General features: G+C 31.5%; 2 protein-coding genes across 6 annotated transcripts; both read right to left on the bottom strand.

Moving 5' to 3' along the window:
- Positions 1-471: 471 nt before the first annotated feature.
- LOC100776553 (ubiquitin carboxyl-terminal hydrolase 8) lies at positions 472-9,701 on the bottom strand. Of its 5 annotated transcripts, none has more exons than XM_006592729.4 (14): positions 9,430-9,699; positions 8,853-9,107; positions 7,706-7,847; positions 7,356-7,415; positions 6,782-6,874; positions 5,591-5,645; positions 5,310-5,476; positions 5,029-5,169; positions 4,750-4,920; positions 3,658-3,921; positions 3,385-3,533; positions 2,381-2,914; positions 1,465-1,735; positions 472-1,162 (listed from the first exon to the last, which is right to left on the bottom strand). In XM_006592729.4, exons 1-14 carry the CDS (start codon positions 9,513-9,515, stop codon positions 1,040-1,042), a joined length of 2,511 nt encoding a protein of 836 aa, XP_006592792.1. In that variant the 5' UTR covers positions 9,516-9,699; the 3' UTR covers positions 472-1,039. The 5 variants fall into 5 exon arrangements, 4 of the variants coding, with proteins under 4 accessions (XP_006592792.1, XP_040863505.1, XP_003540267.1 ...); XM_041007571.1 differs by lacking the exon at positions 9,430-9,699 and adding an exon at positions 9,257-9,388 and having other exon boundaries at positions 5,310-5,645; positions 8,853-8,963; positions 9,028-9,107; XM_003540219.5 differs by having other exon boundaries at positions 5,310-5,645.
- A 3,044-nt stretch (positions 9,702-12,745) lies between these two features.
- On the bottom strand, positions 12,746-15,271 carry LOC100792502 (putative phosphatidylglycerol/phosphatidylinositol transfer protein DDB_G0282179). The gene is made up of 4 exons (XM_006593217.4): positions 15,151-15,271; positions 14,940-15,038; positions 14,281-14,441; positions 12,746-12,853 (listed from the first exon to the last, which is right to left on the bottom strand). The coding sequence occupies exons 1-4, from the start codon at positions 15,269-15,271 to the stop codon at positions 12,746-12,748; spliced, it is 489 nt and encodes a 162-aa protein (XP_006593280.2).
- Positions 15,272-18,047: the final 2,776 nt, after the last annotated feature.

The raw sequence follows: 18,047 nt of genomic DNA, 5'->3' as shown, positions 1-18,047 counted from the left end.
TCAGTCTATTCTCGATGAGAACACTACATATTGGCTAAATATATCTTTAATGCACTATCGAACTGAATATCGGCATCAAATTCAACTACTTAGTTTCTATCAATTGCATTGTTTTTCCCATGTTTTTTTCTCCTCGAATTGTAGAACTTTTATGATCCAAGACCACGACCATTTTATGTCCTGGACTGCTAATCATCTTTGAAGTATTATTTATCAGGTTCCAGTCACACTACTACGGAAAACATTTAAATGAGGTTCCCTCTTTTATTCAAGCACAAGGCTTTGTACTCGGGGAAAAAAGAATTATTTATACTTGTGCTATCCAAATGAAATTATATATCAAGAACTTCAATTATTGAAAGAAAAAAGAATTCTTTCCAAGACAACTCTTACAAATGTGAATTTCTGACACGCCACATTCTGATCACCATAATAGGAAATACAAGATCAATATGCTGAGCCAAACCTGAATATGTAAACAGTCTTCACTAAACGAACAAAATAAGAACAAAATATAATTGGAAGTAGAATTAATTCACAGGATTTGGTTCAACTCTCTTTAGAATAGATATTCTCTTTACAAGGTTAAACAGCTGTAAACACTATGCTTTCATTTCTCAGGTATGTCCCTCACCTCTTAAATTGTTACTATGTTATAGTCTTCCATAGTACTGCCTGAAGTTTTCAAAGTTTCCATTTCTTGCCTACCGAAACTCCAGTTAGTCTAAAACTTCTAAAAGAGTAAATGACAAAAGAATTACCTTGTTAAGTATACTTGTAAGACTATAGAAAAGGGGTGGTCCAATACTCATGCACCCCTATTGTGGGGTGTGAAGATGCTAAGATGTACATAAATCTTAATTCCATGAGCAGAGACTATTTCTGCAACTAGATTCTCTGACCACCAGGTCACAATGCAATAATCTTACCTTTGAGCCAAAGTTTACCCTCTGTATCCTTGTAAGACTATGGTGGCAATAAAGTTAATAAAATGGCATCTAGCTTCAATAGGCTGTTCGAACTACATGCTACTATATCACTATGTTGATACTTCGAAATTTCTTCTGTAGAAAAGAACATAGGCAGCTGAAGACTTTATCTTCTCCTTGCTGATGGGATTAACATGGCTATCATCGAAGTCATACCACTGATCACCGCCTCGCTACATGAAATAAAGAAGAGCATAAACAATGGATGAACATTAACAATTGCAATAAGAACACTTTTTTAACAATTTACAAATAATAAAAACCTTCCACAATTTCATAATCAACATTTCACCATCTACACCAAGTAAGCCATTGGATAGAGGCCCAAAATTCAATCCATAATCATGACAATAATGATGAGAATTGTTTGAGTTCTCAAACCATTTCAAATGTTTCAAAACCATTTTTCATATCCCAAATTATAGGCTTAAAAACAGAGAAAACAAAAAGTATTCAAAAAATGAAGAGTACTTACATGGACAAATGCGGTATAATGACCACCTCCCATGCTTCCATAATGGTTACTGACAGCATAAAGTGTGTAATGGTAAGACTCATCATTCCCATAGGTAATATAAGCTGACAAATCGAGATTATCTACAGGGAAGTCAACATATGTCTCCAGCTTGTTTTTCAAGTAACGACTGTATTGAAACCTCTTAAGATGAATGACCAAAATTTCAGGAAGTCTCCAAAGATCTAACTTCTTACTAGCTTGACGATGTTCTTTACAGCCAGGACAGTACCTAATATTTCAGAAAACTGCACCTTAGATAATAGCCAGACTGGAAGATAAGTAATTTATAGAGAATGATGGATATGTTCCTATTAACCTTGTGAATAGAACTTAAAACAGAAGATCAAAATAGCTGTATGAAATATTGGCACAGCAGTATTTTCTGATGGAAAACAAAGTTTAGCAAATAATACTTTCCTAGCAGTGTTTATAAGATTAAAATTAGGAAAAGTGACAGTTTCTCTAACGTATACTAATAGAAGGGAAGAACCAGGGTGAAAAGATTAACATTGAGATTTAAGTTATATATGCTAACAAAAGTGTAAGTAGAAATCCAAATCATTACAAAACAAGCAGCTGCCCCTGATCAGTCTTTCATTCGACACTATTTAGGGTTTGAACTTTAATGGCACTAAGTATCCAACCCTAACCTGCAAATAAGATAATTTAATGATGATGGCAATTGGTAAATACAGGATACATAGAAGTTATGAGCTGAATAATAATGCTGAGCTAATGTGAATCGCAAACTAAAATTATTTGGAAAAGCTTAATATATAGTAATCCAGTTTAAAATATCTTCCAGATTGGACAAAGTAATATGCATGCCAATCAAGGTACTTTTTCTTAAGGCTATAAAAAATGGTTAACTAACCACATGTCTTCTGGTCCAAGAGGTTCTTCTTGCAAAAATGCTTCAAGGCACTTGTATAGAGAAACTGATTCTTGAGGTCTCTTTGCTAAAAAGCCAGACTTGAAAACCTCAGGCAATGAACTACAAAGTTGCGTGTCATATATCTTAAGCTGTTCTTCTGACCAACACACAAGCACGTGCAGCAGCCTTAAGTCTCCATTTATTGCTAGAGGCTCATTCATTAATATCTTGGAATTTTTTATAGTTCCCTTTTCATCAGTAACATAAAACTCCATTCCTCCATCTGAAGGAGTGTCTAACTCATTCACATTTGAACCTAAACTAGGAGTTGTGACCTCCGTTTCTGCATCTTCTTCAGTTTCCTTAGACACGAGACAATTTTCTAAGGCCTCTTCAATTGGATTTTGAAATGGATAGAACCACTTTAGATACAAATTGCGGAGATCAGATCCATTTGTAACACTATAAAGCCTATCTACAACAGGAATTCCAAAGGCTTTCCAATTCAGAGTCTGCTTCCCATAGACATACTGCCTGAAAAAATTATATCAAACACTAACTTTGTAAGTCAAGGAAATCAGAAGTGACAATAAAGAAGCCCATGTAAAACATGTATGTGAGCACGCCAGTGACAGCGAGATTAAATCCATACTGAATCCTAGCAGCATGTTGTAGTGATTATGAGACAAGGAAAAATAAAATGAAATCATTCAGCCTATATTTGACTGCATATCCTTTTATTCTCATTAAAGGCTTCATACTTCAGATATGAAAAATATATAAATAGATAACAATTGAATTCCAATGAATTGTGACATGTGTTCTGTTTTTCCAAAATTTTACAAAATGTGCCTGTAATGCTGATAAACTATTTGTTTAAAGGCTGATGAGAGATATTGGATAGAAACTAGTTCACAACACTATCAAAAGAAAAAATAATAGTGAAAAGTTCTTACAAAAGAAAATCAATCTTATTAGTTATTACCACAAACATATTAACTTACTCCTCCATCCGCTGGTTTATGAAGACAACCAAAGGGGCATCCACATTACATTTCAAAAATCGGTAAGCAACTAGTTTGTCAGCATCTCTGATTAAGGATAATGAATCAGTTGGATCTTCAAGAAAACGTATGATGCAATTGTTGTATACCTGTACCAGAGCTCTAGCTTCAGACAATGGTTTTCTACAGGATTAAAATGTATCAACAAAGAAACTCAAAATGGAAGGGAAGTGACTTCAAATGAGTTTAAACAAATAATAAATAAATATAAACCTCAGCTACTAATAAGGTCTCATCAGCCCCCAAAGAGCATGCAATGCCAAGAGCACGGGTCAGATCTTCAAATCTTCCATTTTTTGGAACAGTAATAGTGTATGGTGATAATTGAGACATTTCACCACCATTGCCACTAACAACAGTTATAGTCATTGTCCGCACTGTTGTTGAAGGTAGAGGTAATGATAAGTACATGAATGGATCAAATGTCACAGAGACCTTCCTACAAACAGGACAAACTAATGTTGATTTATATTGACCCTGCATAAAATGATGAATGCAATCCATAAGGTAAAGAGAGTTGCCATAGAAAGAATAAATATTAAATTAGTTCTCATGAACATGAAAAGGACCTCATATTTCATCTTCAAATGAATTTAAAAAAATAGCAATCTCTTAGTGGTAAGAGAGGATCGCTCAATGTAGTAGGTTTTCTTATTATTATAACCCTTCACAATTAACTGCCATTATGAATTATATAATTTGTTTTAGATTCAATAAATGGTCAAGACTACAACATAACAAGAATTGATTATTAATATTCTTGACCAATTATGGAAGGTCCAATGGTCATTGTTCATGCCTCACCTCTCACATGAAACCATTACCTTCAGCAGAAATGTCACCCACACCCCTTTCCCCCCTCCCCACAAAGAAGCTAATTATTTTTTTCCGAAGCAATTCAATGGCATGATATAATCTCTAACACAATACATGCAAAAATTTCAAATTAAGTATTGAAATTAGATTACTATAGATGTTCTGCCCAAATAATGCTATGTCTGAATTCATTAAAAATTCTCTTTCCAAGATTATAGACACTAATCAAGCTGTAATTTCCTGAACTTGTGAATTTGGCATGACAAACAAACATAAGAACCTGTTACTTATGCTATAACCAATTGGTTAAAACAGTAGTTTGAATTTGCTTTTACTATACTTATAAATGTTCAGGTAAAAATCACCAATTTGCCATGGAAGATTCTATAAATAACTACTTAATAACCACCAAGAAACTACGAGGTTCTTCACATCATCTGTGTGTACCTAATTAATTCTACAATTGCATACAGGGAGATGAATACATACTTGGCACACATCAACAATGACAGAATCATTGCGAGCCAAATGATTATGCCAATATTCATCAGCAACCTCTTCATCTCGTCGACCATCTCCATCCTTGACTTCAATATAAGGCTTACATTTAACACGATTCAGATCTTCATGAAGACCATCCAACAAAAAAGCAAGAAGTTCCTATTAAGATGCATAAATATAGTTGACAATGTTAGGGAACATGAGACAGGAGCCTTGTGAAGCCAAAAATGTTAGCAAAAAGAGAATGAAAGGGCCAAATGCACTCACTTGGGAATCATGCTGATTAAATCCACTGAACTGAGGTGCAAATCTAGCAAGTTTTGATTTGAATATTCTTGGTGACACAGGACTTGCTCCAGGGGCCCATAACTTCCTGAGCAGATCTCCAAATGCCAAAGCTATCTCACCCTGGCAAAGAAGCATATACCAAGAAAATAAAATACTGGAATACATCACAGGCACTGAAGTTTTCAGGTCCCAACCATAAAATTTCTTGAGATATAAAGCTATTAAATTATTAGCAGTGTTCAAAATGAATGATTACATACATTCATGCCCAATGGGTTATCATGATTGATTTCTCTAATATAATCTTCCAGAAAATAATCAACAAGCTTTGGTGTATGTGCTAAACACTGTAGGGAACTGTTCATGAAGCAAGTGTTTCCTAGGTTTTGTAACCCAGTTAATCCCAAGGAACCAGCTTCACCAGGGCCTGAAGAGAAGGTCAAAGAATTGGCATTCATACAATCAGAATTTGCACCATCATAAGTGCCATTCATCTTCAGTGAAGCACTGCCAGAAAAATTTGCCATCTCGTCTTTTTTACCTTCCCTACATCTAATTGAGTCTGACAACCCATAAACTTGCAACTCCAAAAGAATCTGTATATCATTCAAAGTTAACATTAATATGGCACATGAGGGAATCCAATCAACACAACACAAGCCTTATCTTACTAGAAGTTAAAGACTTTTAAGTCATAGCCAATATTTCAGAGATTAAATTCATTATCATAAATTTTAGTAAAAGCCTAGGGGAGACACTCAATCAAGACAAGTTAAACAATAACTGATACAGGTTTTGACACTCAATCAACAACATCAATAGCCTTTATCCCATTAGTTTAGATCAACTATACATAGATCATATAACACAACCAACTTCTCAGGAGGCTACCAACTTCCAAGAAAATATGCAAGAAGCTATCTTCATCCTTAAGTTATTCTTGACACATAAAATAAAAGAAGCTACCATGTTCCAAGAAATTATGCTTTTTGCCCCCAATCATTCAACCCTAGGGTTCTTGCATCAACAAACCTAATGTATAGAGTCAATTCTCAGCAAGAAAATTTAGAGGACAAAATTATTAATTACTCATAAAAACTGGTGAGGAATATAGGAGAATTTTTTTTTTCTTTGCATAAGGAAAAACGTAAAGGAAACAGGTTGCTTCTTCATAAGACTACTAAACATTTGTCCAGGGTCAAAAACTAATATTTGATCGGATGTAAATAAGCCCAACCATGATAGAACACCATATAATTTATCTGCCACATTAAATAAATAACATTGGAAATATAGCAATACCAATATCATGAGCCAAACTGTCAATATAGTAATACCTGATATTGACCAAAATCATATCAAGATAATAACATTTTGCCAAAGCTATCAAAGTCCTGTAATAAATACAAATAAAGTCCCCAAACAAGAAACACGGTGCAATTCATGTACAGGAGAACTTGTGTACTAAATGTCTAAACCTCATGCAATTTTTTCCATAAATTTTAAAATTGCCATTAAAGTATCTAACAGTCTTAATATGCAAAAAACAATAATCTTAGAAGCATGCTTAGTCGTGAAGGAGTTATGGCACATACATAACATACACTTATCCCTAACGCTGGGGAAATGGAATAGTTTGTAATCAAAATAGGATCTGTGACTGCGAATATAAATTACAAGGACATACAAGCATAAAACAAACAAATTTTAATCAGAACATAATACCACATACCTCCTGATCAGACTGCCTTTGACAGTCAACTGGGACCTGATTGTTGTCATTCATTAAAAATGTTATCTGATCTGAATAGTCCCAAATGCATAACTGCAATAACAGGTTAAAAAGATGTCAATTTCTAACAGTAATAATAGACTTGTCTATTTTTTTGTGCAAAATATAGGAAGGGGATCCACTTAATAACATTTTCTAGAATAAAATTTGACAAATTTAACTGTTGAATCATGTGATATCCTCTTGATAATCATGCATGAAAATTTTTATATAAATTGAACATTCATAAGTATGTAAATTTATAGTCAACATTTACTTATATTTTGAAAAACACATTATACATTAAAATAAAGTTGATTGATGAAGTATCAAATAATATGTAAGTTATATGAAATTTTTTGGACTTGATCTATTTAATGTCAACTCTTAATCCAACTGTTGGATTAGTGGAATTTAATTTGTATAAAAAGTTATTAAGTGGATTTAGACAAAGCTTACACTTAGAGTAAGTGAATCCCTTCACACACATGCACACACACATTTAACTATAGCTTTAAAAAGAAAATTCTATTACCATCTCTGAATCCACACTGAACATTTTGCAGGCTCTTTTAAAGAGCTCAACTGCATTGTCCTAAAAAGAAGGGAATAAATGGGAACAGCAGATTAGAATTCGAATAACAAGACAATAATGAACAAATATATATCACGATTCCTTAATGATGTTGAATATAAAAGCACTCATACAAATGATGGAAGACATAAATTATGTATCTAAATTCTCAGTATCCCATGAAAAAATATAAAATTGATTAATTAAATGAGCCCAGTCAATCCAACACCTCACCACTAGATACCTCATGGACAAGAACAACACTAAAAGAAATTGGAGAGGGGAAAAAAAACTAGCCAAGAGAGACAGACCTTTTTGCTTATTCTTACTCCAAATGAATTTGTTTCCCTCTGAACAGAAAGCCTGAGTTGTAAAGGATATACATCTGCCATATCACTGTCAGTAGCTGAAAAGCCTTTGTCATCCTTCATTACATTTTTTGAATCACTATGCCTACATGAAATATCAAAGCACATGATCATGCAGATATAACAAACAAAATATTCTGCTTATTAGGCAGCATGCAATTAACTACTTGAAATTCTATACAGGAAGTATAAATATGCTAATAAAACAAAGACATGGTAATATGACCTAAAATTATGAATCAATGCATCAAATTAGGAATCATTAATATGCTAGTTGTTTTTATGTTCCAGGTTTACATGCATTATATATAACATATGGTGCCATCAAGGAGGACTCATTTAGCATATAATTAGATATTAATGATCAAGTGAGAAGCTTTTATTCAAAAGTTGTGGAGCGAGCTACTGATACAATGATACCTAATGGTTATCGTATAACAGTTAAGATAGAAGAATGAATACCAAAATTATTTCGAAAATTGATGCAAAACATAATAATTAACACCACCAACCCTCTCACCCATATCATCCATCCCTAAAGGTGACAAATCTGTTTAACCAGAAACCTTTCTTCATGTGGCAGTAAGTATACTTGATCTTGCACCTTCGAAAGGAAGCCCATCACTAATATGAAAAGTATGCTTAGGCGAGCCCAAAAGTTATGGACAAGACTCTACTAGGTGCAAACTAGCTACCTAAAATCTTGCAAACAGTCACAGATTCTGACTATCTTGCATCAAATCTGGCATACCTTCAGTTAAAAACCCAATTTGTCCAAATAATTAATGGACTCGTATTATGATAACTACGTCCAAGACTTGAAATTCTTTAAGTTCAGCAGGCAACATGGTTATTTGACTCTATGTCTATGGAGTGAGACAAACTATTAAGCACGAAGGCACTGCACAAAGCTGCACCATAAAGTTGCAAAGCTATGAGAATTTCACACAGCACAAAGTACAACACCAGCTATCAAAATTTCAAAGCTACGGGATCCAAACCACAGGTTGAAGTAAAAAAGTGTTGCATCCGTGCACATTCGAACTTAAAACATTCATACATTTTAAGTCACTTATCCATCTTTACTCACCACTTGAGTGCCTGCAACCACATATCCCCAGACACCAAAGCAAAGTCCCGGCCAGACACACCAACCTCGCCATTTTCACGAATGCGTGGTGAATCCTCCTCCCTCCGAAGACTGAACACAAGATCTGAGTTGAAAATGTTATTGATAATCTTCATAGGACCAGCATAGGACGAACCTGGAAAAGAGGCAAACGCAATTCCCTTCTTCTTATCCGAATCTGCCTCCGGCATTGAATCCTGAGCATCCTTCCACCACCTGAAACACACAAAACCAACCACCAATACTCTTCACATCCAATCTCTATCAACCAATGCAGACAAGCTCGGATCACAGAAAAATCCAAAACAAGAAAAATCAAAACGCCAGCCAGTTCGATCAATCAACGGAAAACACAAAATCAATACACGAAGAAATCGAATTGAGCCGCGTGTCGATTGGTCCAACCCTAAGCGCGCATTGCTAGTTCCGTTGCTTCCGATTCACAGTGAGAAAATGGAGTCAAAGATTTAGGGAAAGTAAAAGAAGGCGCGAAATGAAATGAAGTGAGAAATGAGTGGAATCTTGAAAGAGAAAAGACCTGTGAGGAACGAAATAGACTCGCTGGTCCTTGTGTGAGTCCGGTCGCTGAGAGTTATCGGAGCAATCTTCGGAGGCACAGTCCATTGCAGCGAGAGAGACAGAGCGATTTAGAAAATTCGCTTCCAAAATTTGCAGATTATTAACATTTATAGAGCAGAATACGAAGGATTTGCAGAGAAAGAAGTAACATGACAATACAATACAATACAAGTGGAGCTTTTTCTTTGAAGAGGAGGATGCGATGCAATACAGGGAGGGAAAAATATATCCTACGTTTTGCACATTTATATTCTTATTTACTGCCCCCCTTCAATTCATTTACTACTTTTTTCCGGAAAATGTTCCGAGTATTAATGTCCATTAATTTCACCAAATTAATTATTCTTACGTCAGTTTATAAATAGTATTAAATAAAAATAATATTTTTCACTTTATAATATTGCTTTCTTCAATAAGATCGTAAATACCTGCGTTTATTTATATTATTAAATCATATTTTAAATAATAAATGTGTTTTCATTCTCTGGTCAAAATTTTGACGTAAGTTTATAGTAATATAAAAAGTATAGGTTCGAAAATATTTAATGTTTTATGAGTTTTATTTTATAAACTATTATAATAGAAATAGTTCTATTATTAATTAATTAAAATGTAATTTTTAAAATAGTTACTAAAAAGTCAATAATTTTATAAAAATGATAATTTATTATTAGATAATAGTATTAAAAAAAGGTGTAAATAAATTTTATACTGTCTTTAACTTTTAAAAAATTATTATTCAATAATTTTACTTTTTGAAGTTTAATTTATGTATAAATTATTTTTATATAATCATTCCATAAGATTTGACATTTTACCATCCCGTAAATATTTTTATCCCGAACTATAAATATTTGTTAAAAAGTAATTTTATGCTATTTTTAGACTGATGGAAACAGATGGAATGAAATGGAATAAATTAAAATAGAATAAAGTGGAATAGAACATAATAATAGAATAATGTTTTCATTTTACCGTTTGAATATTTTATGATAGAAAGGAACAAAATTTTCATTTCATTATTTGATAAGTAAACAAGCAAAATAAATTATTATTTTTTACTCTTATATTATCCTTATTTTAAAAATATTAAAAGAAATATCCTTATTTTTTTCAAGAATAAAATAAATAAAAGGAAACATTTAACACAATAAAGAAGTCATTTAAAATACGAGTTTAATTATTATTTACTGTTGATATGGAAATTTTCAAACTGTTAATTAATTAAAAAAACACTTTAAATATGACTTTTAATTTACCGTAAAAGTCTATATTATCAAAATAAAAAACAACAATAACCATCGTTTGAAAACCAATTTGGTTGTAATTACCAAAATGCTTTCAAAGACATTGTGAAATTGATTGTCGTTACCAATGTCATATGTCCAGTACACAATCATATTCGGGGGAAAGGCAGAGAAGAAAAAGGTCAAGATTTTGCGAAAACTTTAGAACAACTTATTTTTTTTCAATCTGTATGTAATATAAATATTTGATTATGAATTTAGATCTGGGTAAATAGAAGTTTGTGATAAATACAACACTAATTCATAGTGGATCTAAATTATTATTATGGAGATTGTCATTTTGATTAAGTTCACTTAGCTAGCTAGGATGTCATTATACATAAAGTTTAATAAATTTGTTAAATAAAACATGTTTGAATAAGTTTTGAAAAGATAAAATAAAAGCAGATCTCAAATATCCTTTGCCACGAGCCTATGACACATAAAATGATGGTTGTGGGCCTCAAGAAAACCCTAATGGTAGCTGCTGCACAAAATAATCTTGCACTATTTTATTGCTGTAAAGTTGTCTGTTCACGTGATGAACCAATCTCATGTGTTCATCTACTTTTCATCTTAATTTGCAATGCATAGTAAACTTCGTCAACCTTATCACGTGCCTATGAGGTTAGTATCCTATAGCAATGGCTAATAAGTAATAATGTCGCACTTTGAAAATAGATCTGTTTTGGCTTGGTCTTTCAGTCCTATTGTTAACTGTCGAATGCATTGATGAATTGGTATAGGGTTATTTTAATTTAATTATTAGTCTTAAGTTCAAACCACGGTGTACAATTACATTAAAAATTCAGAAGAAAATTTTAGTTTATAATATTCATGTTTAATTTGTGCAAAAATGTGTTCCATAAAAAATACATCTAATCTCTTAAAAAGAAAATTATTGTACTAATACTAAATAGATGATTGCTACTGCCTCTAATAAGACTCAAATTATAAGTATCGTTTATTCTCTTCTACAAGACCCAATTTATAATTTCCATTATATCGATTATTCATAGACTAAAATTTTCCTAGTTAATTGTATTAGCAAACAATTAGAAGAGAAAAAAAAATTCATGATAAGGGTAATTTAAAAAATATAAAAATTAAAATAAATTTATTGTTATCAATTAAATTAATCAATTTTTTTAATTTGAAAAATTAAATAATTAGGTCTTATAAATTAAAACAAATGTAATATATTATGAATGATGCTTTCAAAAATTGTACTTAGTTTAATGTGTAGCATTATAATTAATAATCTCAATATTTAGAGTTCTTAGTTTAATTATCATACAATAGTATTGTTAGTATTACTAACCATAACCTTAAAAACAATGCTTAATAAATCAAAATAAAATATTTTACTAGAATACATAACATTTAATATTACTGTAATACTTTTACTAGTGTAATTATTATTTAATTATTACTTTTTTTTATCGGTAAAGGTTAATCGTTAGAATGTTAATTTTTTTGTTAGAAAAAGATATCTTTCATAAACATACATGGAAGATAGAAAATAAAGATAACAAATGAATTTACTTTGTCACTACAAGACATGTACACCTTTGTTCAAATAAAGAATAGTTTTGCAAAGATTCCCTAGATCCATTATTCGAGTATCCACATTAAGATTTCTATAAATCAATAGCATGCCTCCAAATGTTGATAGAGCTACCTAATGATAAATATTTAGAATTCACCAATTTCGATTCTAAACAGAAAGCCAGCAGTTTGGGTCACCCTTATCGTTTGCCTTCGACTCTAAAATAGGAGGGAAATCTAATGGTGGAATTCTAATTCCATGCATCCTTATATCTCATAAGAATTGTTAAACAATAATAAGCGTGTTTCTTCTTCTTCATTTTTTTGTTGGTCTACAATAATGACCATGTTTCTTGAAGTCATTGTTTTTTTCTTTTTTTACTAGAAATAGTTTACAACAATGTCAAAGTAGCAACCTATACCGTTACAGCGATGGCCACTTCAGATATCAGACACAAAAGATCCAAAAACGATTTTGAATTTAAAGGTGATGCAAGTTAATGGTTCGTTGTTGTCATTTTTTAGTGTCATCTCCACTGTGTAGCTGCCCTGTAAACACTGAAGACGTACAAGGAATTGATCTCACATCTCAGCAATACATTGTTCCAAATTCAAAAATAGAAAAGGTTTACCTCCCAATGAAACTGTCATCATAGAAAAGCATGCTTAAAACAAAAACAGTAGTACAGGAAAAGTTTACATCACCACCGAGGGTAATTAAGAAAATTGATGAAAAATCAAGTCCAACATCAGGAAGACGATATCAAGCAAACTGATAAACAAACAACTCGTTCTTAAAATTAAGCCTGCTATAAATATTGCCAAGTAACTTGGACCCAATTAATGAGCTAACAAAAATAAGTCCTTAAGAGTATTAGTATTAGCCTATTTGGGGGTACCACTGGAAACCCTCAAACGTAATTTTGCCAAAGCAAGCTATTTGTAACTTCTCCATTCAAATGCATTGGGATTCATGCTACCAATGTTTGAATGGAGAAGCAAGCATACGATATATAATGCAAACTTGACTGAGATATCAGAGACATTAAAAGAAAAGAAAATAGCAACTGCAATAAGTAGTACAAAAGAGATAAGGTCTGATATGAACTAGCGTATCCACAATTTTATAATTTGTAATTGAGTGTGGAAAAAAGCTATTCCAATCTTACCATAAATCTATAAATAACACGTCTATAAGCATTAACTCGTGTAGTTGGGGGGCTATTGCAAAAAACAAGGCCTTACTCACAAAAACACTAACTCCAAGACTTGTCCATTTTACTGAATTGCTCTTACCTATCAGAGTTTAGATGACTCTTAATGATCAACAGGATAGTTATCGCGCCTATTGCCAAACTCTGATAGGTAAGAGTCATTTAGGTAAGGATAGTTATCATGCCTATTGCTAAACTCTAATAGGTAAGAGTCATTTAGGTGAATATATGTGTGATAACTATCGTGGTTGATCATCAAGAGTCAGAATCTTGAAAACAACTCAAGAAGGAAAATGATTGCAAGTCTGTGGGTTGTAAGCATTAGTAATTTCCCTTAAAAACAACTCGAGCAATTATGATCAACCAGCTTCATGAAATTCCATAAATTCTAAAAGATTCAGAAGCTTGAAAACAACTCAAGAAGGAAGAATGAATGCCAAATATGAAATACCTTAAACAGATGTTAAATATATCAACAGGATGTAAATCACATATACATGTAAGGAAACATAACATATTTTGCACTAAAGAGTGATTAATGCATGTGGAAAAGAGTAGAGGCAAAGAACATGCGTTGCTGCTAAAGAATACGGAATATTATCTCAAATATAATGCTCTACAGAAAATTAAGTGTTTGCTAACATTCATTTATGTGTTAAGGGGCTCTTTATAGATGTCAAAGGAAACTACATTTCATGATAGGGTGAAATTTATAGATTGGTTTCATTGCTAAAAGATTATATATGGTAAATTGAAACTAACTGGTGGGGCAAATGCAGGCAATTTTTGGGTGTGAGCAGCCACAAAACTGCCAGTAGCAACAGGACATGATATTTCCTCACAAAAATCATGGATTTCTTTGAGGACAACAAAACCGAAGTATGCAACTGCAGTTACCCACTTTCCTCCATAAATAGCTTCACCTGCATCAAGGATTGACAGCAATTCTATTCACAATCAACTAAAAATTATTAGAATAAACCATCAAATTTCATCCCTAAAGTATTACTCTCCCCTAAATAGTCCCTAAGTTATATAGGTAATCCCTCAAGTATTAAAAAACATACTAAATAGTCCCCTAAGCATAAAAAAAATCCTTCAGAGTTCAAAATAGTCCCTGGATGTTAGTGAAATATATCAATGTAGGGACTACTAAATCAATGAATATTCAATACTTCAAAAACTATTTATATAGTTTCATCACTTTAAGAACTATTAAGGAGAGAGGTTAATACATCAGGAACCAAATTCATGAGTTTTTCAAATAAGTAAATGACATGTTAAAATGCTACACAAGATAAGTGTCTATAATTTCGTTTGTCCCTGTAATCACCACACGGGCTATACGCATAAAAGAAAAATCAAAATTGGGGAAAAAAACTCATAATAACAAAAATAAAGATAAAGAAGAGAGGGGTTACCAGTAGCAGCTGAAATCTTAAAGGTGGCAGGCCTAGCACGCACAACAGGGTCTGGTGTAATTTCAATTCCAGACACCTTCACAGCATAGTTTACATCAGCTGCAAAAGATTTTAGTGGAAAATTAAATATACAAGAAAGTTACTAAAGTTCCATGAGCATGCATGAGTAATTAATTGGGTACTATTTGCTGTCAATACATTATACATAAACTCGTGCATGACATCACCCTAATGCCGTCGAGAATCCCATCCTGTCGTCGTTGCCTCCGCTTGTGATAGACAATAACTTTGCCTCCATCCCATCCTGTTGTGTTCACTCTCGTTGCCTCCATAGTTTGTTTGAAAATATGAGATTTCATTAGTGCAGCAACATGGTTGCTAGCAAATGCAGTGTGTTTTTCTGATCTTTCTTTTGGTGGGTTGTTGTGACAAGAGTGCAGTTTTTTTGGATTTGTGCGGTTACTAGTTGCTGGCATAGTTTTATTTTGTTTATAGAATAGTGCAAAGCATTTTGTGTAGCTATCGAGAATGTGAGGTTCTGGTATTCATGTAATTTTCATTTGCAGATTCTTGATCAATCTGGTACACCTTGTACCAGTTTTGATGGTTTAATAAATTTTGCATCTTTCAAAAAAAAAATTCCCGTTGCCTTCATTTGATTTAATTTTGCCTTGATCTCTAATTATGGATTTAGATTTGTTGAGGGTTTCTTGATGAGGATTGATTTTAGGGAAGAGGGATTCCATTTTTGCATTTTTTTTAATTTTTCAATTTGTGACTGTTTTTAGCCGAAATTGTGTTTTTATTCTTCGAAATTTAATGTTGGTTCATTACAGCTATGTATAAAAAGAAGAACTTCCCGCAATGTATAAAATAAATTTTGTAGCTGAATACAAATGTTTTTTTCACCCCACGTAGATAAAAGTAGATAAATGAAAATTAATTCTAATTCCCACATAAGAAGAAAATGTTCCTATTTGATATTTTTTATGTATTTTGTGATGATTTTTTATTCCTAAAAATTATATTTAAAAATTTAATTAAAAATGTTACTTAAAGTTTAAATTTATCCACATCCAACTTCAAGAAAAAGTAATAATATATAATTTTATAGGGATGAAAAAACAAATAAAATTTTACAAAAACTAAAAACATATTTTGAATATTTTAGAGAGACGAAAAATATATTTTAGTCATATAAAATTAATAAATAATCTTAAAAAATATAAAATCACACTATACATAAAATTTAAAATTATTGAAAATAATATTAGTTCAAATTGATTCGAGTTTTATATGGTGAGATTCCATATCCAAATAGATAAAGAACCTAAATTATTTCTTTCAATTTAGTTAAAGTTAATTGGATCGTGAGTCAATCAAAACTTATTCCTAATCTACTTATAAATATGGATATACAAAATATGGCATCGCCACGTATTTGTATGAAGAAAAAGATAATCTTAAATCATCATCTATCAATGATTCATCCTATCTTTACGAGATATGTATTTCAGTTTCTTAAATTATGAAGAAAAAAATAATCATGTGATATGTATGTAGAGATTAATAGAAACGGTTAACTATTCTATACATGGAGAGGGATAAACATTGTAAAGCATGGGATCAAGCAGTGAATATAGCACATAGCACATGGATGTGAGCACTACCATGTTAAAGAAGAGTCAGCAATGATATAATAGAAGCAAAGACCAAAACTAGAACTAGACAGAATCCAATGACGTGCAAAGAAACACACTCATGTAGCTGGGGTTTCTCCGTTGCTGTTCCCTGTTCAGGATGTAGCCATGTAGGGTTATTCCTTCTCCCTTTCAAGAGAGAAAAAAGAACATCCAAAGATTGCTAACGTGATGCCAGCCTGCCACTGCATGCAAAAGATGTATAGAAGTTTATTTAAATTTATTTGTTGAAATAAGTATTTATTTTAATAAAATAAATAGTTTTTTATTTTTTTAGTATATTTATTTAAACTGTTCTTGTTTTAAAAAAAATCTGCTTATTTTAAAAAATAAATCTTATTTGTTTATTAAAAAAATATTTATTTTAAAGTTACTCACCTGTAAAATATAATAAAATAATAAAATCATGTTTTCACCACATGCAATATCTGTCAGAGTATTAACAAATCTAGTTGAATTAATTAAATTGTTTATATATAAGTTGTCATAAAAAAATTGTGCCCAAATTTGACTCTTTCCTTTCAATAAAAAAAAGTGAATTTAAGTGAATAATTTATAAATATTTTTATAAGTATTTTTTTTCAGTTTTAAAGTCTGTCTCAATAATTTTAATAATATTTGACTCACTTTAACTTTTTTTAAAATGTGGTTGTCTTTAAGTACTTAAAAGTGTTTGCTCAAAAAAAGGTATATTTAAAAGTGTGTTTTCTGCATAAATGAAAATGTGTTTTTTTGTTAAGTAGTTAAAAGTGTTATCGATAGGAAAACACTTTATGATGTTTGTTGTACCAGTTTTTTTTTTTCTTTTTTCAATGAGACAGCATTTGATCTAGCACATGTCATGAACAAATTTGAATTTGTAAAACCAAACGAAATTGTAATGACACCGTGCTTACAACAAAAAACAAAAACACCAATGAAATTAAACAACCAAAATGGTATTATAATTAGTTCATGACTACCTGAGTTTTTTTATTTTACCAATGCCACTATTATATTATATGATATTTTAGTAATCTGAATATCTCATTAATTTCTTTGATAGAATGAAAATTTTTAAATGTAATTAAACATCAAATTTATGATATTAATTTTAGTCCTATAGTTGGTCTAAAAGCCTAGACCTTGAGAGAATATCTTGATATCTCATCAAGGAGCCAGAATTTTTAATTATTGATGATTAAAAAAATTAAAAGTTAATGATTAATGTCTTGAAATAGATTCATTTAAATGACCAATACATTTTAACTAAATTTTTTTCTATAGACACTTATCTATAATTGATTACCTAAATATATTTAAAAAATAAAATTATTTATCAATTATATCACTATAATTATGTTATTTTCTATTGCATGATATAGTATATAACCGGTATTTTGACTCCAAAAATAAGAAAGTAAATGTA

Source organism: Glycine max, chromosome 12, assembly GCF_000004515.6.
Source record: "Glycine max cultivar Williams 82 chromosome 12, Glycine_max_v4.0, whole genome shotgun sequence".
NCBI lineage: Eukaryota > Viridiplantae > Streptophyta > Magnoliopsida > Fabales > Fabaceae > Glycine > Glycine max.
Note: the sequence above shows the minus strand (reverse complement) of the source record. Positions and strands in the feature narration are given on the sequence as shown.

Coding starts and splice junctions, on each gene's coding strand:
- LOC100776553 (XM_003540219.5), bottom strand. CDS start 9,515: ATGGACTGTGCCTCCGAAGATTGCTCCGATAACTCTCAGCGACCGGAC. Junction 9,108..9,429: donor GTCTATTTCGTTCCTCACAG/GTCTTTTCTCTT, acceptor TGTGTGTTTCAG/GTGGTGGAAGGATGCTCAGG. Junction 4,921..5,028: donor TTAATCAGCATGATTCCCAA/GTGAGTGCATTT, acceptor GCATCTTAATAG/GAACTTCTTGCTTTTTTGTT.
- LOC100792502 (XM_006593217.4), bottom strand. CDS start 15,271: ATGGAGGCAACGAGAGTGAACACAACAGGATGGGATGGAGGCAAAGTT. Junction 14,442..14,939: donor TAAGATTTCAGCTGCTACTG/GTAACCCCTCTC, acceptor TCCTTGATGCAG/GTGAAGCTATTTATGGAGGA. Junction 12,854..14,280: donor TGCCTGCATTTGCCCCACCA/GTTAGTTTCAAT, acceptor CAGTGTTTACAG/GGCAGCTACACAGTGGAGAT.